This window comes from Scyliorhinus canicula, chromosome 10 (assembly GCF_902713615.1).
Source record: "Scyliorhinus canicula chromosome 10, sScyCan1.1, whole genome shotgun sequence".
NCBI classification, from domain to species: domain Eukaryota; kingdom Metazoa; phylum Chordata; class Chondrichthyes; order Carcharhiniformes; family Scyliorhinidae; genus Scyliorhinus; species Scyliorhinus canicula.
In genome coordinates, this window is record NC_052155.1 from 84259330 (window position 1) to 84275905 (window position 16576).

Here is a 16576-nt window from a genome sequence, read left to right on the forward strand (position 1 = left end):
ACGGCGACGTCGTCCATGTACAGGGAGGCTTTGACTTGCGTGCCTCCGCTGCCTGGGATCGTCACCCCTCTCATACCCGGATCCTTCCTGATGGACTCGTCAAAAGGAGACAAGTACTGAACGGCGCTCACCCAAGGTCTCTGAGGTGAAGGTGGTAGATTCCAACGTCTCGGGTACCTCGGGAAACTGCACATTAAAGTGAGATTAGTTGTCTCAATTTAATATGCAGATTTGCCTAAAAGTATGGGTGGGAGTTACATTGCAACGTCTCGCGAGATTGCATTAGATCTCGCGAGGTATTGTGAGCCGGGTAGATTCCAGGAGCAGGTCTCCCGGCTTCTATCAGCCACGCTGCAGCAAGCTGCTTTTCGGGCGCAGCGTGACCGTTCCATCGCGCCCCATATGTTTCTCAATTAGTTTTTATGAAACAAAAGTATAGAACCATGTTTTGCTATTTTCTTACCATTCTAAAAATGTAGTTTGGTTGTGATTATTTCAGATATCATTTAACGATTGATGAAACATTGAAGAAATGATGGTGCAAGCACCAATTTACTTGTAAATATGGCCCATTACTTTGTTCATTAATGTGTTGACAAACTACTAAGTTAAAGGTTTTGGTACCAGATAAGCTGAATAATTTTACAAAGTATTGTACTCACAGTAGTATGAGTAATCTGAATCTACAGTCTGACACTTGAGATAAGCAAAGAAAATGTTTGGCATTAGCACTGTCTACAATGCCACTGATTATTGCAGCAAAATAAAAGATACCTTCAGTGCATCCATCTGACATTTCCAGAACCCTGTTTGTCTCTACAGTATTGCTCAAACAAAAACAAATCAATTAAGGTCACTGGAAAGACAAGGCAGACCTTTGTTATCGAGTACAACCTATTGTAACACAGCACCCAGCAATTCCTTATTTGTCAGATCTTAATTTTCTGGAGAATTGGGAACGAGAATTAATTTACAGTTCTGTTTTAATAAACACTCAACTTGGCATAGTAATAACTATCTGCTTTTATTTCTCGACCTTCCACAATATTTCATCAAAGAAAGGCAAAGTAAGGTGAGAGAAAATATTCAACAAATTACCATAATGGGCTTACTCCCAGCAAGGAGCCATCTAGTGTTCAGCAAACAATATGAAAATAGCATGCATGCAGGGATTACTGACCATCGAGTGTTCCATATTTTTCAATTGATCCATTTGTCTTTGATTATGCTCAGCTCTCAACTTTAGGACCTAACTCCAAATTTCAGGTTTGTTTTGGACGGATGGATTGACCTGTATCACTCAATCATATCAGGCAGGCTCACAAACATAGAAACATAGAACATGCAGTTTGGTCCATCGAGTCTGCACCGACCAACTTAAGCCCTCACTTCCACCCTAACTCAGTAACCCCTCCTAACCTTTTTGGACACGAAGGACAATTTATCATGGCCAATCCACCTAACCTGCACATCTTTGGACTGTGGGAGGAAATCGGAGCACCTGGAGGAAACCCACACAGATAGATAGAGAAATACAGCACAGAACAGGCCCTTCGGCCCACGATGTTGCGCCGAACTTTTGTCCTAGGTTAATCATAGAATTTTGGACAATTTGTCATGGCCAATCCACCCAACCTGCACATCTTTGGACTGTGGGAGGAAACCGGAGTACCCGGAGGAAACCCACGCAGTCACGGGGAGGATGTGCAGACTCCACACAGACAGTGACCCAAGTCGAAATCGAACTTGGGACCCTGGAGCTGTGAAGCAATTGTGCTATCCACAATGCTACCGTGCTGCCCTTAAGAAGTTAACCTACACTCCCTTATTCTACCCTAATCCAAGTACCTATCCAATAGCCGTTTGAAGGTCCATAAATTTTCCGACTCAACTACTACCACAGGCAGTGCATTCCATGCCCCCACTACTCTCTGGGTAAAGAACCTACCTCTGACATCCCCTCTATATCTTCCACCATTTATCTTAAATTTATGTCCCCTTGTAATGGTGTGTTCCACCCGGGGAAAAAGTCTCTGACTATCTACTCTATCTATTCCCCTGATCATCTTATAAACCTCTATCAAGTCGCCCCTCATCCTTCTCCGTTCTAATGAGAAAAGGCCTAGCACCCTCAACCTTTCCTCATAAGACCTACTCTCCATTCCAGGCAACATCCTGGTAAATCTCCTTTGCACCTTTTCCAAAGCTTCCACATCCTTCCTAAAATGAGGTGACCAGAACTGCACACAGTACTCCAAATGTGGCCTGACCAAGGTTTTGTACAGCTGCATCATCACCTCACGGCTCTTAAATTCAATCCCTCTGCTAATGAACGCTAGCACACCATAGGCCTTCTTCACAGCTCTATCCACTTGAGTGGCAACTTTCAAAGAACAATGAACATAGACCCCAAGATCTCTCTGCTCCTCCACATTGCCAAGAGCCCTACCATTAACCCTGTATTCCGCATTCAGATTTGTCCTTCCAAAATGGACAACCTCACACTTGTCAGGGTTAAACTCCATCTGCCACTTCTCAGCCCAGCTCTGCATTCTATCTATGTCTCTTTGAAGCCGACAACAGCCCTCCTCACTATCCACAACTCCACCAATCTTCGTATCATCTGCAAATTTACTGACCCACCCTTCAACTCCCTCATCCAAGTCGTTAATGAAAATCACAAACAGCAGAGGACCCAGAACTGATCCCTGCGGTACGCCACTGATAACTGGGCTCCAGGCTGAATATTTGCCATCCACCACAACTCTCTGTCTTCTATCGGTTAGCCAGTTTGTTATCCAACTGGCCAAATTTCCCACTATCCCATGCCTCCTTACTTTCTGCATAAGCCTACCATGGGGAACCTTATCAAATGCCTTACTAAAATCCATGTACACTACATCCACTGCTTTACCTTCATCCACATGCTTGGTCACCTCCTCAAAGAATTCAATAAGACTTGTAAGGCAAGACCTACCCCTCACAAATCCGTGCTGACTATCCCTAATCAAGCAATGCCTTTCCAGATGCTCAGAAATCCTATCCCTCAGTACCCTTTCCATTACTTTGCCTACCACCGAAGTAAGACTAACTGGCCTGTAATTCCCAGGGTTATCCCTATTCCCTTTTTGAACAGGGGCACGACATTCGCCACTCTCCAATCCTCTGGTACCACCCCTGTTGACAGCGAGGATGAAAAGATCATTGCCAACGGCTCTGCAATTTCATTTCTTGCTTCCCATAGAATCCTTGGATATATCCCGTCAGGCCCGGGGGACTTGTCTATCCTCAAGTTTTTCAAAACGCGCAACACATCTTCCTTCCTGACAAGTATCTCCTCAAGCTTATCAGTCTGCTTCACGCTGTCCTCTCCAACAATATGGCCCCTCTCATTTGTAAATACTGAAGAAAAATACTTGTTCAAGACCTCTCCTATCTCTTCAGACTCAATACACAATCTCCCGCTACTGTCCTTAATCGGACCTACTCTCACTCTAGTCATTCTCATATTTCTCACGTATGTGTAAAAGGCCTTGGGGTTTTCCTTGATCCTACCCGCCAAGGATTTTTCATGCCCTCTCTTAGCTCTCCTAATCCCTTTCTTCAGTTCCCTCCTGGCTATCTTGTATCCCTCCAGCGCCCTGTCTGAACCTTGTTTCTTCAGCCTTACATAAGTCTCCTTCTTCCTCTTAACAAGACATTCAACCTCTCTTGTCAACCATGGTTCCCTCACTCGACCATCTCTTCCCTGCCTGACAGGGACATACATATCAAAGACACGCAGTACCTGATCCTTGAACAAGTTCCACATTTCACTTGTGTCCTTCCCTGACAGCCTATGTTCCCAACTTCTGCACTTCAATTCTTGTCTGACAGCATTGTATTTACCCTTCCCCCAATTATAAACCTTGCCCTGTTGCTCGCACCTATCCCTCTCCATTACTAAAGTGAAAGTCACAGAATTGTGGTCACTACCTCCAAAATGCTCCCCCACTAACAAATCTATCACCTGCCCTGGTTCATTACCAAGTACTAAATCCAATATGGCCTCCCCTCTGGTCGGACAATCTACATACTGTGTTAGAAAAGCTTCCTGGACACACTGCACAAACACTACCCCATCCAAACTATTTGATCTAAAGAGTTTCCACTCAATGTTTGGGAAGTTGAAGTCGCCCATGACTACTACCCTGTGACTTCTGCACCTTTCCAGAATCTGTTTCCCAATCTGTTCCTCCACATCTCTGCTGCTATTGGGGGGCCTATAGAACACACCCAACAAGGTGACTGCTCCTTTCCTATTTCTAACTTCAACCCATATTACCTCAGTAGGCAGATCCCCCTCGAACTGCCTTTCTGCAGCTGTTATACTATCTCTAATTAACAATGCCACCCCCCCACCTCTTTTACCATCCTCCCTAATCTTGTTGAAACATCTATAACCAGGGACCTCCAACAACCATTTCTGCCCCTCTTCTATCCAAGTTTCCGTGATGGCCACCACATCGTAGTCCCAAGTACCGATCCATGCATTAAGTTCACCCACCTTATTCCTGATGCTTCTTGCATTAAAGTATACACACTTCAACCCATCTCCTTGCCTGCAAGTACTCTCCTTTGTCATTGTTACCTTCCCCACTGCATCACTACGTGCTTTGGCGTCCTGACTATCGTCTACCTTAGTTGCTGGACTACAGATCCGGTTCCCATTCCCCTGCCAAATTAGTTTAAACCCTCCCGAAGAGTACTAGAAAACCTCCCCCCCAGGATATTGGTGCCCCTCTGGTTCAGATGCAACCCGTCCTGCTTGTACAGGTCCCACCTTCCCCAGAATGCGCTCCAATTATCCAAATACCTGAAGCCCTCCCTCCTACACCATTCCTGCAGCCACGTGTTCAACTGCACTCTCTCCCTATTCCTAGCCTCGCTATCACGTGGCACCGGCAACAAACCAGAGATGACAACTCTGTCTGTCCTGGCCCTTAACTTCCAGCCTAACTCCCTAAACTTGTTTATTACCTCCACACCCTTTTTCCTACCTACATCGTTGGTACCAATGTGCACCACGACTTCTGGCTGCTCACCCTCCCCCTTCAGGATCCTGAAGACACGATCAGAGATATCCCTGGCCCTGGCACCCGGGAGGCAACATACCTTTCGGGAGTCTCGCTCGCGACCACAGAATCTCCTATCTATTCCCCTAACCATTGAATCTCCTATTACTATTGCTTTTCTATGCTCCCCCCTTCCCTTCTGAGCCCCAGAGCCAGACTCAGTGCCAGAGACCTGGCCGCTGGGGCCTTCCCCCGGTAGGTCATCCCCCCCAACAGCATCCAAAACGGTATACTTGTTTTGAAGGGGAATGGCCACGAGGGATCCCTGCACTGTCTGCCTGTTAATTTTCTTTCCCCTGACTGTAACCCAGCTACTCTTGTCCAGTACCTTTGGTGTGGCTACCTCCCTGTAACTCTTCTCTATGACCCCCTCTGCCTCCCGGATGATCCGAAGTTCATCCAGCTCCAGCTCCAGTACCTTAACACGGTCTCTGAGGAGCTGGAGTTGGGTGCACTTCCCGCAGGTATAGTCAGCGGGGACACCAGTGGTATCCCTCACCACCCACATCCTACAGGAGGAGCATGCAACTGCCCTAGCCTCCATCCCCTCTTACTTTACAGAATTAGCTGCCCTGTGGACCAACTGGACCTCCGCCCTCCGACTCTGCTCCCAGTCAGCTGTACTCTAAACTCCTGGTTCCCTTCACGCTCTTTGATAAATATAGGAAATTAAATGAAAGGAGTACCTTACTCCCTCCTCACCTAACTCCCTCAGTCACCAAACTCTCACTGTAGCACTCAAATGCCACAAGCTCAGCACTCAGTGCAAACAAAGTCTGCACTGTATCTAGCCCCTATTTATACTGTGACTCTAGCTTCTAAAAACTGGCCTAATGCAATTAACTAATTAACAAGCTCCAGCTGCAAGTAAGTCCAAGTAGAACCTTGTTTAAAGCTGATTCAAAATTCACCTTCTTATAGACCAAACAGCAACTTTTAAGTTAATTAACTAAATAAAAGAAATACTAGACTTTAAATAACCCTTATACTCCCTCAGTCACCAAACTCTCACTGTAGCACTCAAATGCCACAAGCTCAGCACTCAGTGCAAACAAACACGGGGAGAACGTGCAGACTCTGCACAGACAGTGATCCAGCGGGGAATCGAACCTGGGAAACTGGCACTGTGATACCATGCTACCCACAAATGAGCATTGCATGGATAAATTAAATGTTTTACAACATAAGCACACCTAATGAGAATTTTTTCTATCTAAAAACACATGGGGCTGGGTTCACTATTTTTTGAGGCTAAGTGCTGATGTTGGCGTGGGAACTGTGGCGTTATGGAAGAATCGGCGGCAAATCCTCACCGATCCTGTGACCAATAAGGGGCTAGCAGCCGCACCGAGTAAAACCCCTGTTTTACTATATAAATACCTGGAGCATAGCCGGGTCCATGGCTGCACATGCGCATGGCGACGACCTGCAGCAGATGCGCCGTAATGCATTGCGCTAGCTGTGCGCGGGCCCGAATTGCCAAATACCGCCCCCCTGACCACCCCCACCATAGCGGAAGCCCCCCCCCCCCCCAGGCCAGCAGCACGACTCCCAGCCGACTATGGCGGTGCTGGACACAGTCCGCAGCTGCCACACTGTGTTCCTGACCACTGAGACCAGAAGTGAACCGCGCCGTCGGGAACTCGGCCCATCGGCAGCAGTGAAACGTGGAGGCCCCAGAGAATAGAGGGTCAGGCCCGCTAATGATATGCCAACGATACTTAAACACTGCGCGGCGAATGGCGCAATTCCGCCGTTTTGGGGTGCCGGAGGATCCTGATTTGGCGTTAAACCGGCGCCTACTGCGATCTTTGCGTCGGAGGCTATTCTCCGCACAATCGCTTTTCGCGATTTTGGCATCGGCCGACGGTGACTCCCGCCTATGATTCGTAACATTGATGTTTTTAAGGATGTTCTTGGATTCTTAGATGCTTATTGCTAGGGAAGTCGACATCTTGCACTGAAATAGAAAACCACAGTGCAGAAAGCTGGGGAGCACTGGGGAGTAAAGTATGATAATACGCCCCTTTATGATGCCATAATATAATGCCTCTTTATTCATGTAGCACTCTGAAAGCAAAATGCAGGCACAAAATCATTCCTGTGTGGACCTTAGTTTTTAATCTGAAAATGCCTGCACTTACGTGAGCCACTTAGAAAATAAAACTGCTGAATAAAACATCCTGTTGGAACTAACCAGTTATAGATGAAATACTTGTCCTGAGACAAATTATTCTTAAATCAAATATAGAACTGCCCCTGTTCCTCATTTTGAAGTAAGACAGCATTTTATAAGTGCTCATGAAAATACCTAATAAAACACTGTAAATGGAAGCATTTACTAAATAAAGGAAATGTTGTGACTTATAAATGAAGAACTGCTATTGCCGGAACCTACAGACAATGTGCCAACAATAGGCAATCACTTCTGATGAATTTAAAAGCTGACACCACAGTCTGTGTCTGTAGGCGTAAACTAGTCCATCTTCATCTATTTCAAGAAATTCTCAAATTATCTTGCAATTAACTGTTGGAGCAAAGAGCTGGAATGTTAAAGGCAGGTGTGAGAAACGTTATTGTTGTGGTGTTTCAAGCGACACGACGTGGGGACATTAAAGATCCAAGCAAAACAAAGACTTTATTCTGAGACTATGCATGCAGAGGGATGCAGCTCAAGGAAGACTGTTCAATGAATGAAGTTTGCTGTACATATTTATACACTTTACAACTGTACTTGTTGCTCAGGTATTTAGTTTGTCACATGGCCACAAACAGTACTGGACAATTACTGTATCAATGCCTCATTAGAAGACTAGACTAGTCTCCGGTTGAAATAAGCACTTCTTTTGTAAAGCTAATCAAGATCCTGCTGCACCCATATCAGAGTGATCATGTCTCTTCTGAATGCAAATTGGTCCCATACCTGCAATTAACTCTGTAACTCTAAACGAATTTCTACTTTACATGCATTATCATGGTTATGTATCTTTGTGTAATTATAGTACTCCCTGGGTCTTAGCAAAGTTTGGATTATGCTTGAAGTATCCTCAGTCTTATGTCACTCTTATACTAAGTTCCCAGCCTAATGTTCACATATATACCCTTCCACATATCTGTCTAGTTGTCTAATTACTTTCTATACTTATGTATCGTGATAATATATACTTCCAAGATGCCTGCACTTTTTCAGCCTTGTGGAATCAGTGGACAATGCATAAAGAAGTTGTATCTTTAAAGTTTCCTCAAAATTTGTGACTTCAGTTTTGTTTGCACTTCATTCCCATTTTCCTGATCTGTGGCCACCTGGGGCAGAGTGGGGGTTGAGGAGGAAGGGGGACTTCCTTATGAACCTGTTCCTCAGCCTCGCCAAACATGCCATAAACAGGTCCATGATGCGAGCGATCGAGGGGGTCATCCAGCCCGATTGTCTGCCCCTTACTGCGGCTATATTCGCTGGACACCTCGGGGAATGGGGTATTTTATTGACCCACTTAATCACATTTTGATTTAATGCTTTATGTTTCCCTTGCCTTATGTTTGATGCAGCACTCCTTCAAGGGACTGCTCCTTTAATTTGTCTTTCAGTTTGTTTAATTTAGTTTAATTGGTTTAACCCAAAATAGTACAATATATAGCACAAAGTCAATTTTCTATATTTTTTCAGGATCTGAACCAAGCAATATTGATGAGCTGAATGGTTGTGATAAAGAATTAAAAGAAGGTCCAAGATCCTCAGCAAGTCCCATTAAAACACCAGATCAACATCTGAAAAGACTGAAAAGATCCAGCTCAGGTATGTTTCATAGAGGTCTTCAGGCCACAGCAAGTTTATTCACTATTATTCAGACCTGTCAGCTACAAGAAATAAAATATAAATTTAAACCACCCCTTTACCAAACTAAAAAGCATTGGGATAGATTTTGTTGGAAGTGATATTCATTCAACTTACATTTGCCCATGATTTTGTGAGGGCTGGTGCTTGGCGAGTTGCAACCAAACATCTAAAGAACGCAACACCCTCTACAGGAAAAATGGCACTTGCATGAACAGGGCAAGTAACAAGGTATTTCCTTAACTAATCTGATTTTAAAATCATTAATGATCAGTGCACAGTCTGAACCAAGAAGTATAGTTAGAATACTAAATTCAATCTCAGATCAGGAACACAAAGTGAAATGGAGAGAAGGAAAGAAAGATTAAATTAAAAGAGAGAAATAAAAGTGGCGGGTAGAAAATGTTTTAATAATTCAATTTTTTTAAATCTCCGACACTAATTAAAAGTTGAACATTTGTACAATTTAATTTGCAGTGCCAGAGAGATTGTTTGGCAGTAATTCAGACTTAGCATGCCATTAAAGGCATGCTCAGACTGCAGTGAACAAGTTTTTGAGGAAAGTTTAGCCCATATCTACGATGACAGTACAGAAAGTTCATGCTGCTGAACACATTTCAATGATAAGTTGCAGTTTTCAAACATTTTACAGAGGGCAGTTCATCTTCTGAATTTTAATCTGCGCAACAACTTTTCTTTATTCATTTATGAGATGTGGGCGTCGTTGGTTAGACCAACATTTATTGCCCATCTCTAATTGATGGTGAACCATCTTCTTAAACTATTGCAGTCCTTGTTGAGAAGGTACATCTATAGTGCATCAAGGTAGAAAGTTCGAGCATTCTGATGCAGCGATGGTGAAGCAACAAAGATAAAATTCCAAGTCAGGGTGCTGTGTGGCGTTTAGAAGAACTTGCAGGTCATGATGTTTATACGCACCTCCTGCCCTTGTCCATCAAGGCAGTAAAAATTTGGAAGGAGCTGTTGAAGGAGGCTTGACTGCAGTGAATTTGCTGCAGTGAATTTTGTAGACAGTACACACTGCTTCCACTGTGTGTCAGTGGTGGAGGGAGTGAAATAGTGGGAGATGGGGTGCTTCATGCTGGATGATGTCTAGCTAATTGAGTGTTGTTGGAGCTCCACTCATCCAAGCAAGTGGTAAGTATTCCATCACTCTCCTGATATAGGAACATCGGATAGTAAGGCATTCAGCCTGTCGCACACCTCCACCATTTAATACGATCATAGCTGATCTTCAATGCCTTTTACACCAACTATCCCCACAACCCTTTACATTATTGTTAATCAGAAATCTATCAATCTCAGCTTTAAACATACACAATGACTGAGCTTCCAAAGCCCTTTGGGGCAGAGAATTCCAAACATTGACAATCCTCTGTGTAAAGAGGTTTCTCCTCACCTCTGTCCTAAGTGGCATCCCCATTGTTTTGAAATTGTGCCCCTTGGATCTAGACTCCCCAACCAAGGCAAACATCTTGGCCGGGATTCTCCAACCTGGCGCCGGCGGGATCGCCGCCACGCCGGTCGGGGGCCATTGACAGCAACCACACACCCCCCCGGTGATCTTCGGGCCCCGATGGGACAAGTGACCGACGAATTTGGTCGGCATGGATTACTCACCTCCCACATGGCGGGATCTGGAAGGTGAGTGTGCGGGGAACTTAAGACTGACTCACAAAGCCTACACAGGTGATTATATGAGCTCCCTCAATGAGCTATCATTGAGGGAGCTCATACTCCAATTAGCCAACCAATAAAGCCAATTGGAGTTCATTACACCCCTCCCCCCCCCCCCAAGGTCCGAGGAATTCCTGCCATCTGGCATTCCTCTGAGCTTCTTCCTGCTCCTCATGTCTGGGTCTGTCACCTCTGTGTCGTCCGCCGGGTCGTTCTCCAAAGTGGGCGGGGTGTACCTTATAGGTGCCCGTCTTTTCCTTGATGACCTCCTTGGAAGTTGTTCTTCCTCCTCCTCGGGGAGAGGTGTCGCGGCGGCCTCGTCAAGTGTGTCCATCTCCGACTCTGATGACTGGATGACGGGGTCTGGAGGAATTGCTCGGGGCTGGGGTGTGGGTATCCTTTCCGTCTGGGCTATCCCAGCTTGAGGCGGTCCTGCTTCGCCTGCCTCCAGGTGTGGTTCCGCTGCCCTTATTTGGTCTAGGTGTTTCTTCAGCACCTTACCTCCTATTGAAACCTCATAGGATATGGGCCCTGTTTGGGACTCTACCGTGCCTTTGACCCACGTTGGTCCATTCCCATAATTCTTGACCCAAACCGGTGCCCCCACCTGGAAATGTCTCTGCTGCCGACTATTATCATGCCCCCTGCGTTGGGCCTCCTGTTGTTTCTCCACTTTCCCCGTTAAATTTGGGAAAAGGAGACTCAGCCTCGTTCGCAGCCGCCTTCCCATTAAGAGTTCAGCTGGCGGTATGCCCGTTGTGGAATGCGGTGTGGTCCTGTAATCAAACAGCCAGCGGGAGAGCTTTGTGTCTATTGACGCTGCCGGCTGCTTCTTGAGTCCCGCTTTAAGTGTCTGGACTGCTCTCTCTGCCAGGCCGTTGGATGGTAAGGGGCCGTTTTGATGTGACGGACTCCATTTTCCTTCAGGAATTTTCCAAATTCCCCACTTGTGAATGCCGTTCCGTTGTCCGACACCAATACCTCCGGAAGTCCATGTGTTGCAAACGAGGCCCTGAGCTTTTCAATTGTCGATGCTGTGCTTGCCGTGTTTACCCGGTGGACGTCCAACCATTTGGAGTGGGCGTCCACTATCACCAAAAACATTGAGCCCATGAAAGGGCCGGCGTGGTCAATATGCAGGCGGGTCCACGGTCTGCCTGGCCATTCCCACGGGTGCAATGGCGCCGCTGGTGGCACTCTTTGCCCCTGTTGGCACTCCTGGCACCGACGTACCAAGGCTGCTATGTCTGTGTCCAAACCTGGCTACCAAACGTAGCTTCGAGCTAGCATGTTCATTTTAGACACCCCTGGGTGTCCGTGATGTAACTCAGTTAAGATTGCCTGACGGCCCTGAGCTGGGACGATTACCCGGGCTCCCCATAATAGGATACCGTCTTCTACGGTTATTTGGTCCGTTCTGCTCCAGTATGGGTGCATCTGGGGCTCCACTGGTCTTTCCAGTTCCCGTTAGCAGTAAATGCTTCATCTTGGCTAAAACTGGGTCTTTTTGCGTCCACAACCGAATATGTTGTGTGTCTACTGGTAGAGTGTCCAAAAAATTTAGAGTCATTACTGTCTCCTCTACTTTTGGTATTTGCGGCGGAGTGTCCGGGAGGGGAAGTCTACTCAAAGCATCTGCATGTGCTACTCGCGTTCCCGGTCTGTGCTCCGGAACGTATCTATATGCCGCCAGTAGCAACGCCCAGTGTTGGATTCTAGCTGATGCAATCGGGGGTATTGACTTGTCTTCTTTTAATAACCCTAATAACGGCTTATGGTCCGTCACTATGGTGAATTTCCGCCCGTACAGATACTGGTGAAATTATTTTACTGCGAATATCACCGCCAGTCCTTCCGTCTCGATTTGGGCGTACTTCCTCTCAGCCATCGTCAAGGTCCTCGAAGCATAGGCTATTGGCCGTTCTTCCCCATTCCTTCCTCTATGGGCTAAGACGGCTCCTACCCCGTAGGGGGATGCATCACAAGTGACCACCAACTCCTTCCTTGGGTCATAATGCTCTAGGACATTTTCAGATGACAGCTGTTCCTTAATGTCCCTAAATGTTCGGTTTTGGCAGGTGGACCATTTCCATTCTTGCCCCTTTTTTAGTAGCTGGTGGAGGGGGTCTAGGATGGACGCCCTATTTTCAATAAATTTTCCATAATAGGTTACCAACCCTAGAAATGATCGTAACTCCTGGACCGTGGTGGGAGCTGGGGCTTCTTTTATTGCCCTTACACTGTCTTCTAATGGATGTAAGCCTGACTCATCTACTTTATATCCCAGGTACGTCACTTGTGGGGCCAGAAAAACACATTTTTCCCTTTTTAGCCATACGCCTGCCTTTGCGAAACGCCTGAGCACTTCCTCCAGGTTCCTTAAGTGTTCCCTGTTTGTCCTACCCGTGATTGAGACATCGTCCAAATAAATCGCCACCTGCGGTAATCCCTGCAGAATATTTTCCATCGTACGCTGGAATATAGCGCAGGCCGATGACACTCCAAAAGGTAGCCTAGTATAACGAAAAAGGCCCTTCAGGGTGTTGATCGTAGCGAACTTCTGGGAGCCCTTGTCCAGTTCTAACTGCAGGTAGGCGTGGCTCATGTCTAGTTTCGTGAACAAAAGCCCACCTGCCAATTTGGCATATAGGTCGTCTATTTTCGGGATTGGGTATTTGTCCAGCAGTGCGTATTTGTTTACTGTCTGTTTGAAATCTCCACTGAGACGTATCGAGCCGTCTGGCTTCAAAATTGGTACCACCGGCGCTGCCCATTCCGAGAACTGTACTGGTCTGATAATGCCATCGCGCCGTAACCTTTCTATTTCGTCATCTACTTTCTTCCTTAATGCAAAAGGTACCGGCCTGGCCGTACAAAATTTCGGAAGGGTTTCTTGGTCCACGTGCAAAGTTGCTTTGGCGCCTATGATTTCCCCCAAACTTTCCTGGAAGACCTCCGGGTATTTTTGGAGTACTCCACTCAACTGCCCGCTTCCACTCTGGAAAATTTTCATCCAATCTAATTTCAGGTCTTTCAGCCAGTTCCGTCCAATTAAGCTCGATCCGGAGCCCTCTACTATCGTCAATGGTAATCTGAGCAATTGTTTCTCATATTCCACAGGTACATGAGTCATGCCTAGAACTTCCAGGTGTTCCCCCGTGTAGGTTTTAAGTTTTGTCGATGTTTTTGTTAGGGTTAGTGGCTGGAGTCCATCTTTGATTTTTCTAAATGCTGCCACTCCCATTACTGATACAGCCGCACCCGTGTCTATTTCCATTATTGTCAGCCGCCCGTTCACCCGTGGGGTAATCCTAATGGGTTCTGCTTTCTTCGTTGTAATATTATATAATTGTTCCCCTTCGGAGGAGGATGGGGCGTCTAGGTTGTGTACTTCCCGGAGTCCCCACCTGCTATTCCTCTTTTGCCACCTCCTTCTAGGGTTTGTGTCGTTGTTACCCCACTCTGTCTGGTGCCAGAAACGGTCCTTCTCTGTTGGGGGAGCCTCAGCCGGTACTTCCCTCTGTCTCCAGTTAGTCCTGGCAGACTTGGGGGCAGTTCTGGGGTTTTCCTTTTTCCCTCTATTCCTCAGGTTTTTCCTGAGAGCGGCTATCTGGTAGCAGGACCCGTTGTGGTAGTCCCTCTCACAGGTATCTACCTCCATTGGCGTGCCCTGTAGTTCCTGCGCCCCACTTGCTGCCTTTTCTAGGGACAGTGCGAGCTGTAACACCTGCCTCCAGTCTAGCTCCATTTCCGCCAACAGGCGTTTCTGTATTGTGAGGTCGTTTATACCACACACTAACCGGTCCCAAAGCATTTCATTTAGCGTCGGGCCGAACTCACATTTTTCTGCCAGCCTTCTCAGGCGGGTCAAGAAATTCGTGACTGACTCCCTGTCTTCCCGCTTCGCTGTGTAGAATCTGTACCTACGCAAAATGAGGGGTGGTTTTGGGTCGTAGTGCTCTTTCACCAGTTCCGTTACTTCTTGGAAAGTTTTCATGTCCGGCGCATTGGGATAAGTCAGACTACGTATAATGGCGAAAGCGGAGGGTCCGCACGCCGACAGCAGGATAAGCCGTCTCCTTTCGTCCGTCAGTATATCATTTGCCCGGAAGAAGTAACACATTCTCTCCACATACTGGGACCAGTCCTCAATAGCCGGGTCAAATGCCTCTAACCTCCCAAAAAACGGCATTTTTAAAATGGCAAGGCTTACCCTCTGAGTGCGGCAGCTGGTCTCCACAAAATTCGTAGTTTACCTCGTCGCCACTGTAGTAATCCACGGGAGGCAGGAGTTCCGTCACCACACCAATATTTATTTACAATAACGATATTACAGGAGCAGCTACAAACGGTGCTGCTAGCAGTCCAGTCAACTTAAGACTGCTCACAAAGCCTACACAGGTGATTATATGGGCCCCTCAATGAGCTATCATTGAGGGAGCTCATACTCCAATTGGCCAACCAATAAAGCCAATTGGAGTTCATTACACCCAGGCTGAAAAATAAAGAGGAGAAGCAGCAGGGATGATCAATTGCAAAGGCTGAGGCCTTGCAGTTAGTTTGATGTGGCCACTTTTTTAAGAGTTGTGGGGTGATAATATTGAGAGTTGTAGTGGGGGCCAGGTCAGCTGGGCTGAATAGAGCACTGCCTTGAAGGGCACAAGCAGACAAGGGGTCCATTTATTCAGTGGTCAGCTGAAGCATGGAAGAGGAGTAGCAGAGTGAGCAGTGGATTCTGCCTCAGGTACCAGAGCACAGCAGTAAGGTCAGCTGAGAGGCAGGAGGCAGAAGAACGTGTACCCTTCACCAGATGCTGCCATTGGACATGGACAATTTCAGTGTCTGAGCAGCTGCGAACTCCAGTGATGTTGTACCCTCATAGTGAAGCTGACCTCTGAGGCCTGTGGAGCCTCATCCGGCACTTCCTGTTCTTCTTCTGCAATTGCACTGAACATTGTGCAAATCAGCAAATATCCCCGCTTCCTATTCATGAATGCTACTGGCTCCTTTCAAATTATAGCTGTGGACAATTGTGGCATATTGTAACAGGAGAGAATCTACAATGCTCCTGAGCATTGTAGACACGTCATTGGGCCACTTTGCTGCTCCTACATTGGCCTGGCATGCACGAGTCGCCATGAGGATGTTCACATCCATTTCTCATGCGCTCAATCGACCGAGAGCTGGCACCATTCAGGGCATGAATTGATTCCTCCATCTTCTGCCCATGGTTGCACACTGCACCTTGGTTTTTGCTAAATAAACACAAATCTCCCATTGTTACCCCACTAGAACTTACTTTGTACAAGACTCCTGACTCTCTGGATCATGACACGCTGAGTATGGATGCTGTTGCCCTTGGCCCTTCAAGTGGGATTACCACAGCTTCCACCGTCCTCGTCAGATGCTCACAATTGACATGCTCCTCACTTGGTGCAAAACATTTTAATTGTGATCATGGACCCCACAAGGTTAGTGTACCTGAGCTGGTGGAGGATCTGCGAGACTCCAATGATGTTGTACCCTCATAGTGAAGCTGACCTCTGAGGCCTGTGGAGCCTCATCCAGCACTTCCTGTTCTTCTTCTGCTATTGAACCGGATATGAAGAGGTACCATGAGTTAATGGAGGTCCCATATCTGTGTGGCTCCTTCTCACCATTTATAGCACCTTCACATAAATGTGCATCGGCATAAGTCAACATAGATACAATAGTTCTTAGTTCATAGCCAAATGACTCGGGTATTATACCTTCACTCTATTTTGGCCCCAGCCCATTTCCCTCTCGTCTGCTGTGAGACTTTTTAAATTCATAGTTCGGATATGGGTGTCATTGGCAAGGCCAGCATTTGTTGCCCATCCCTAATTGCCATTGAACTAAGTAGCACACCAGAACATTTTGGAGGAAAATTAAGACACAACCACATAAAACG

At 46.6% G+C, this 16576-nt stretch overlaps 1 protein-coding gene across 3 annotated transcripts in view; it reads left to right on the forward strand.

The window, feature by feature from the left end:
* Positions 1 to 16576, forward strand: part of LOC119972490 (putative Polycomb group protein ASXL3) — a 411440-nt gene that overhangs the window by 284706 nt on the left and 110158 nt on the right. For all 3 annotated transcript variants that reach the window (XM_038809261.1, XM_038809262.1, XM_038809263.1), the window contains one exon: positions 8779 to 8907. In XM_038809261.1, coding sequence (XP_038665189.1) covers positions 8779 to 8907 — 129 coding nt within the window. The remainder of the gene's footprint in view (positions 1 to 8778; positions 8908 to 16576) is intronic.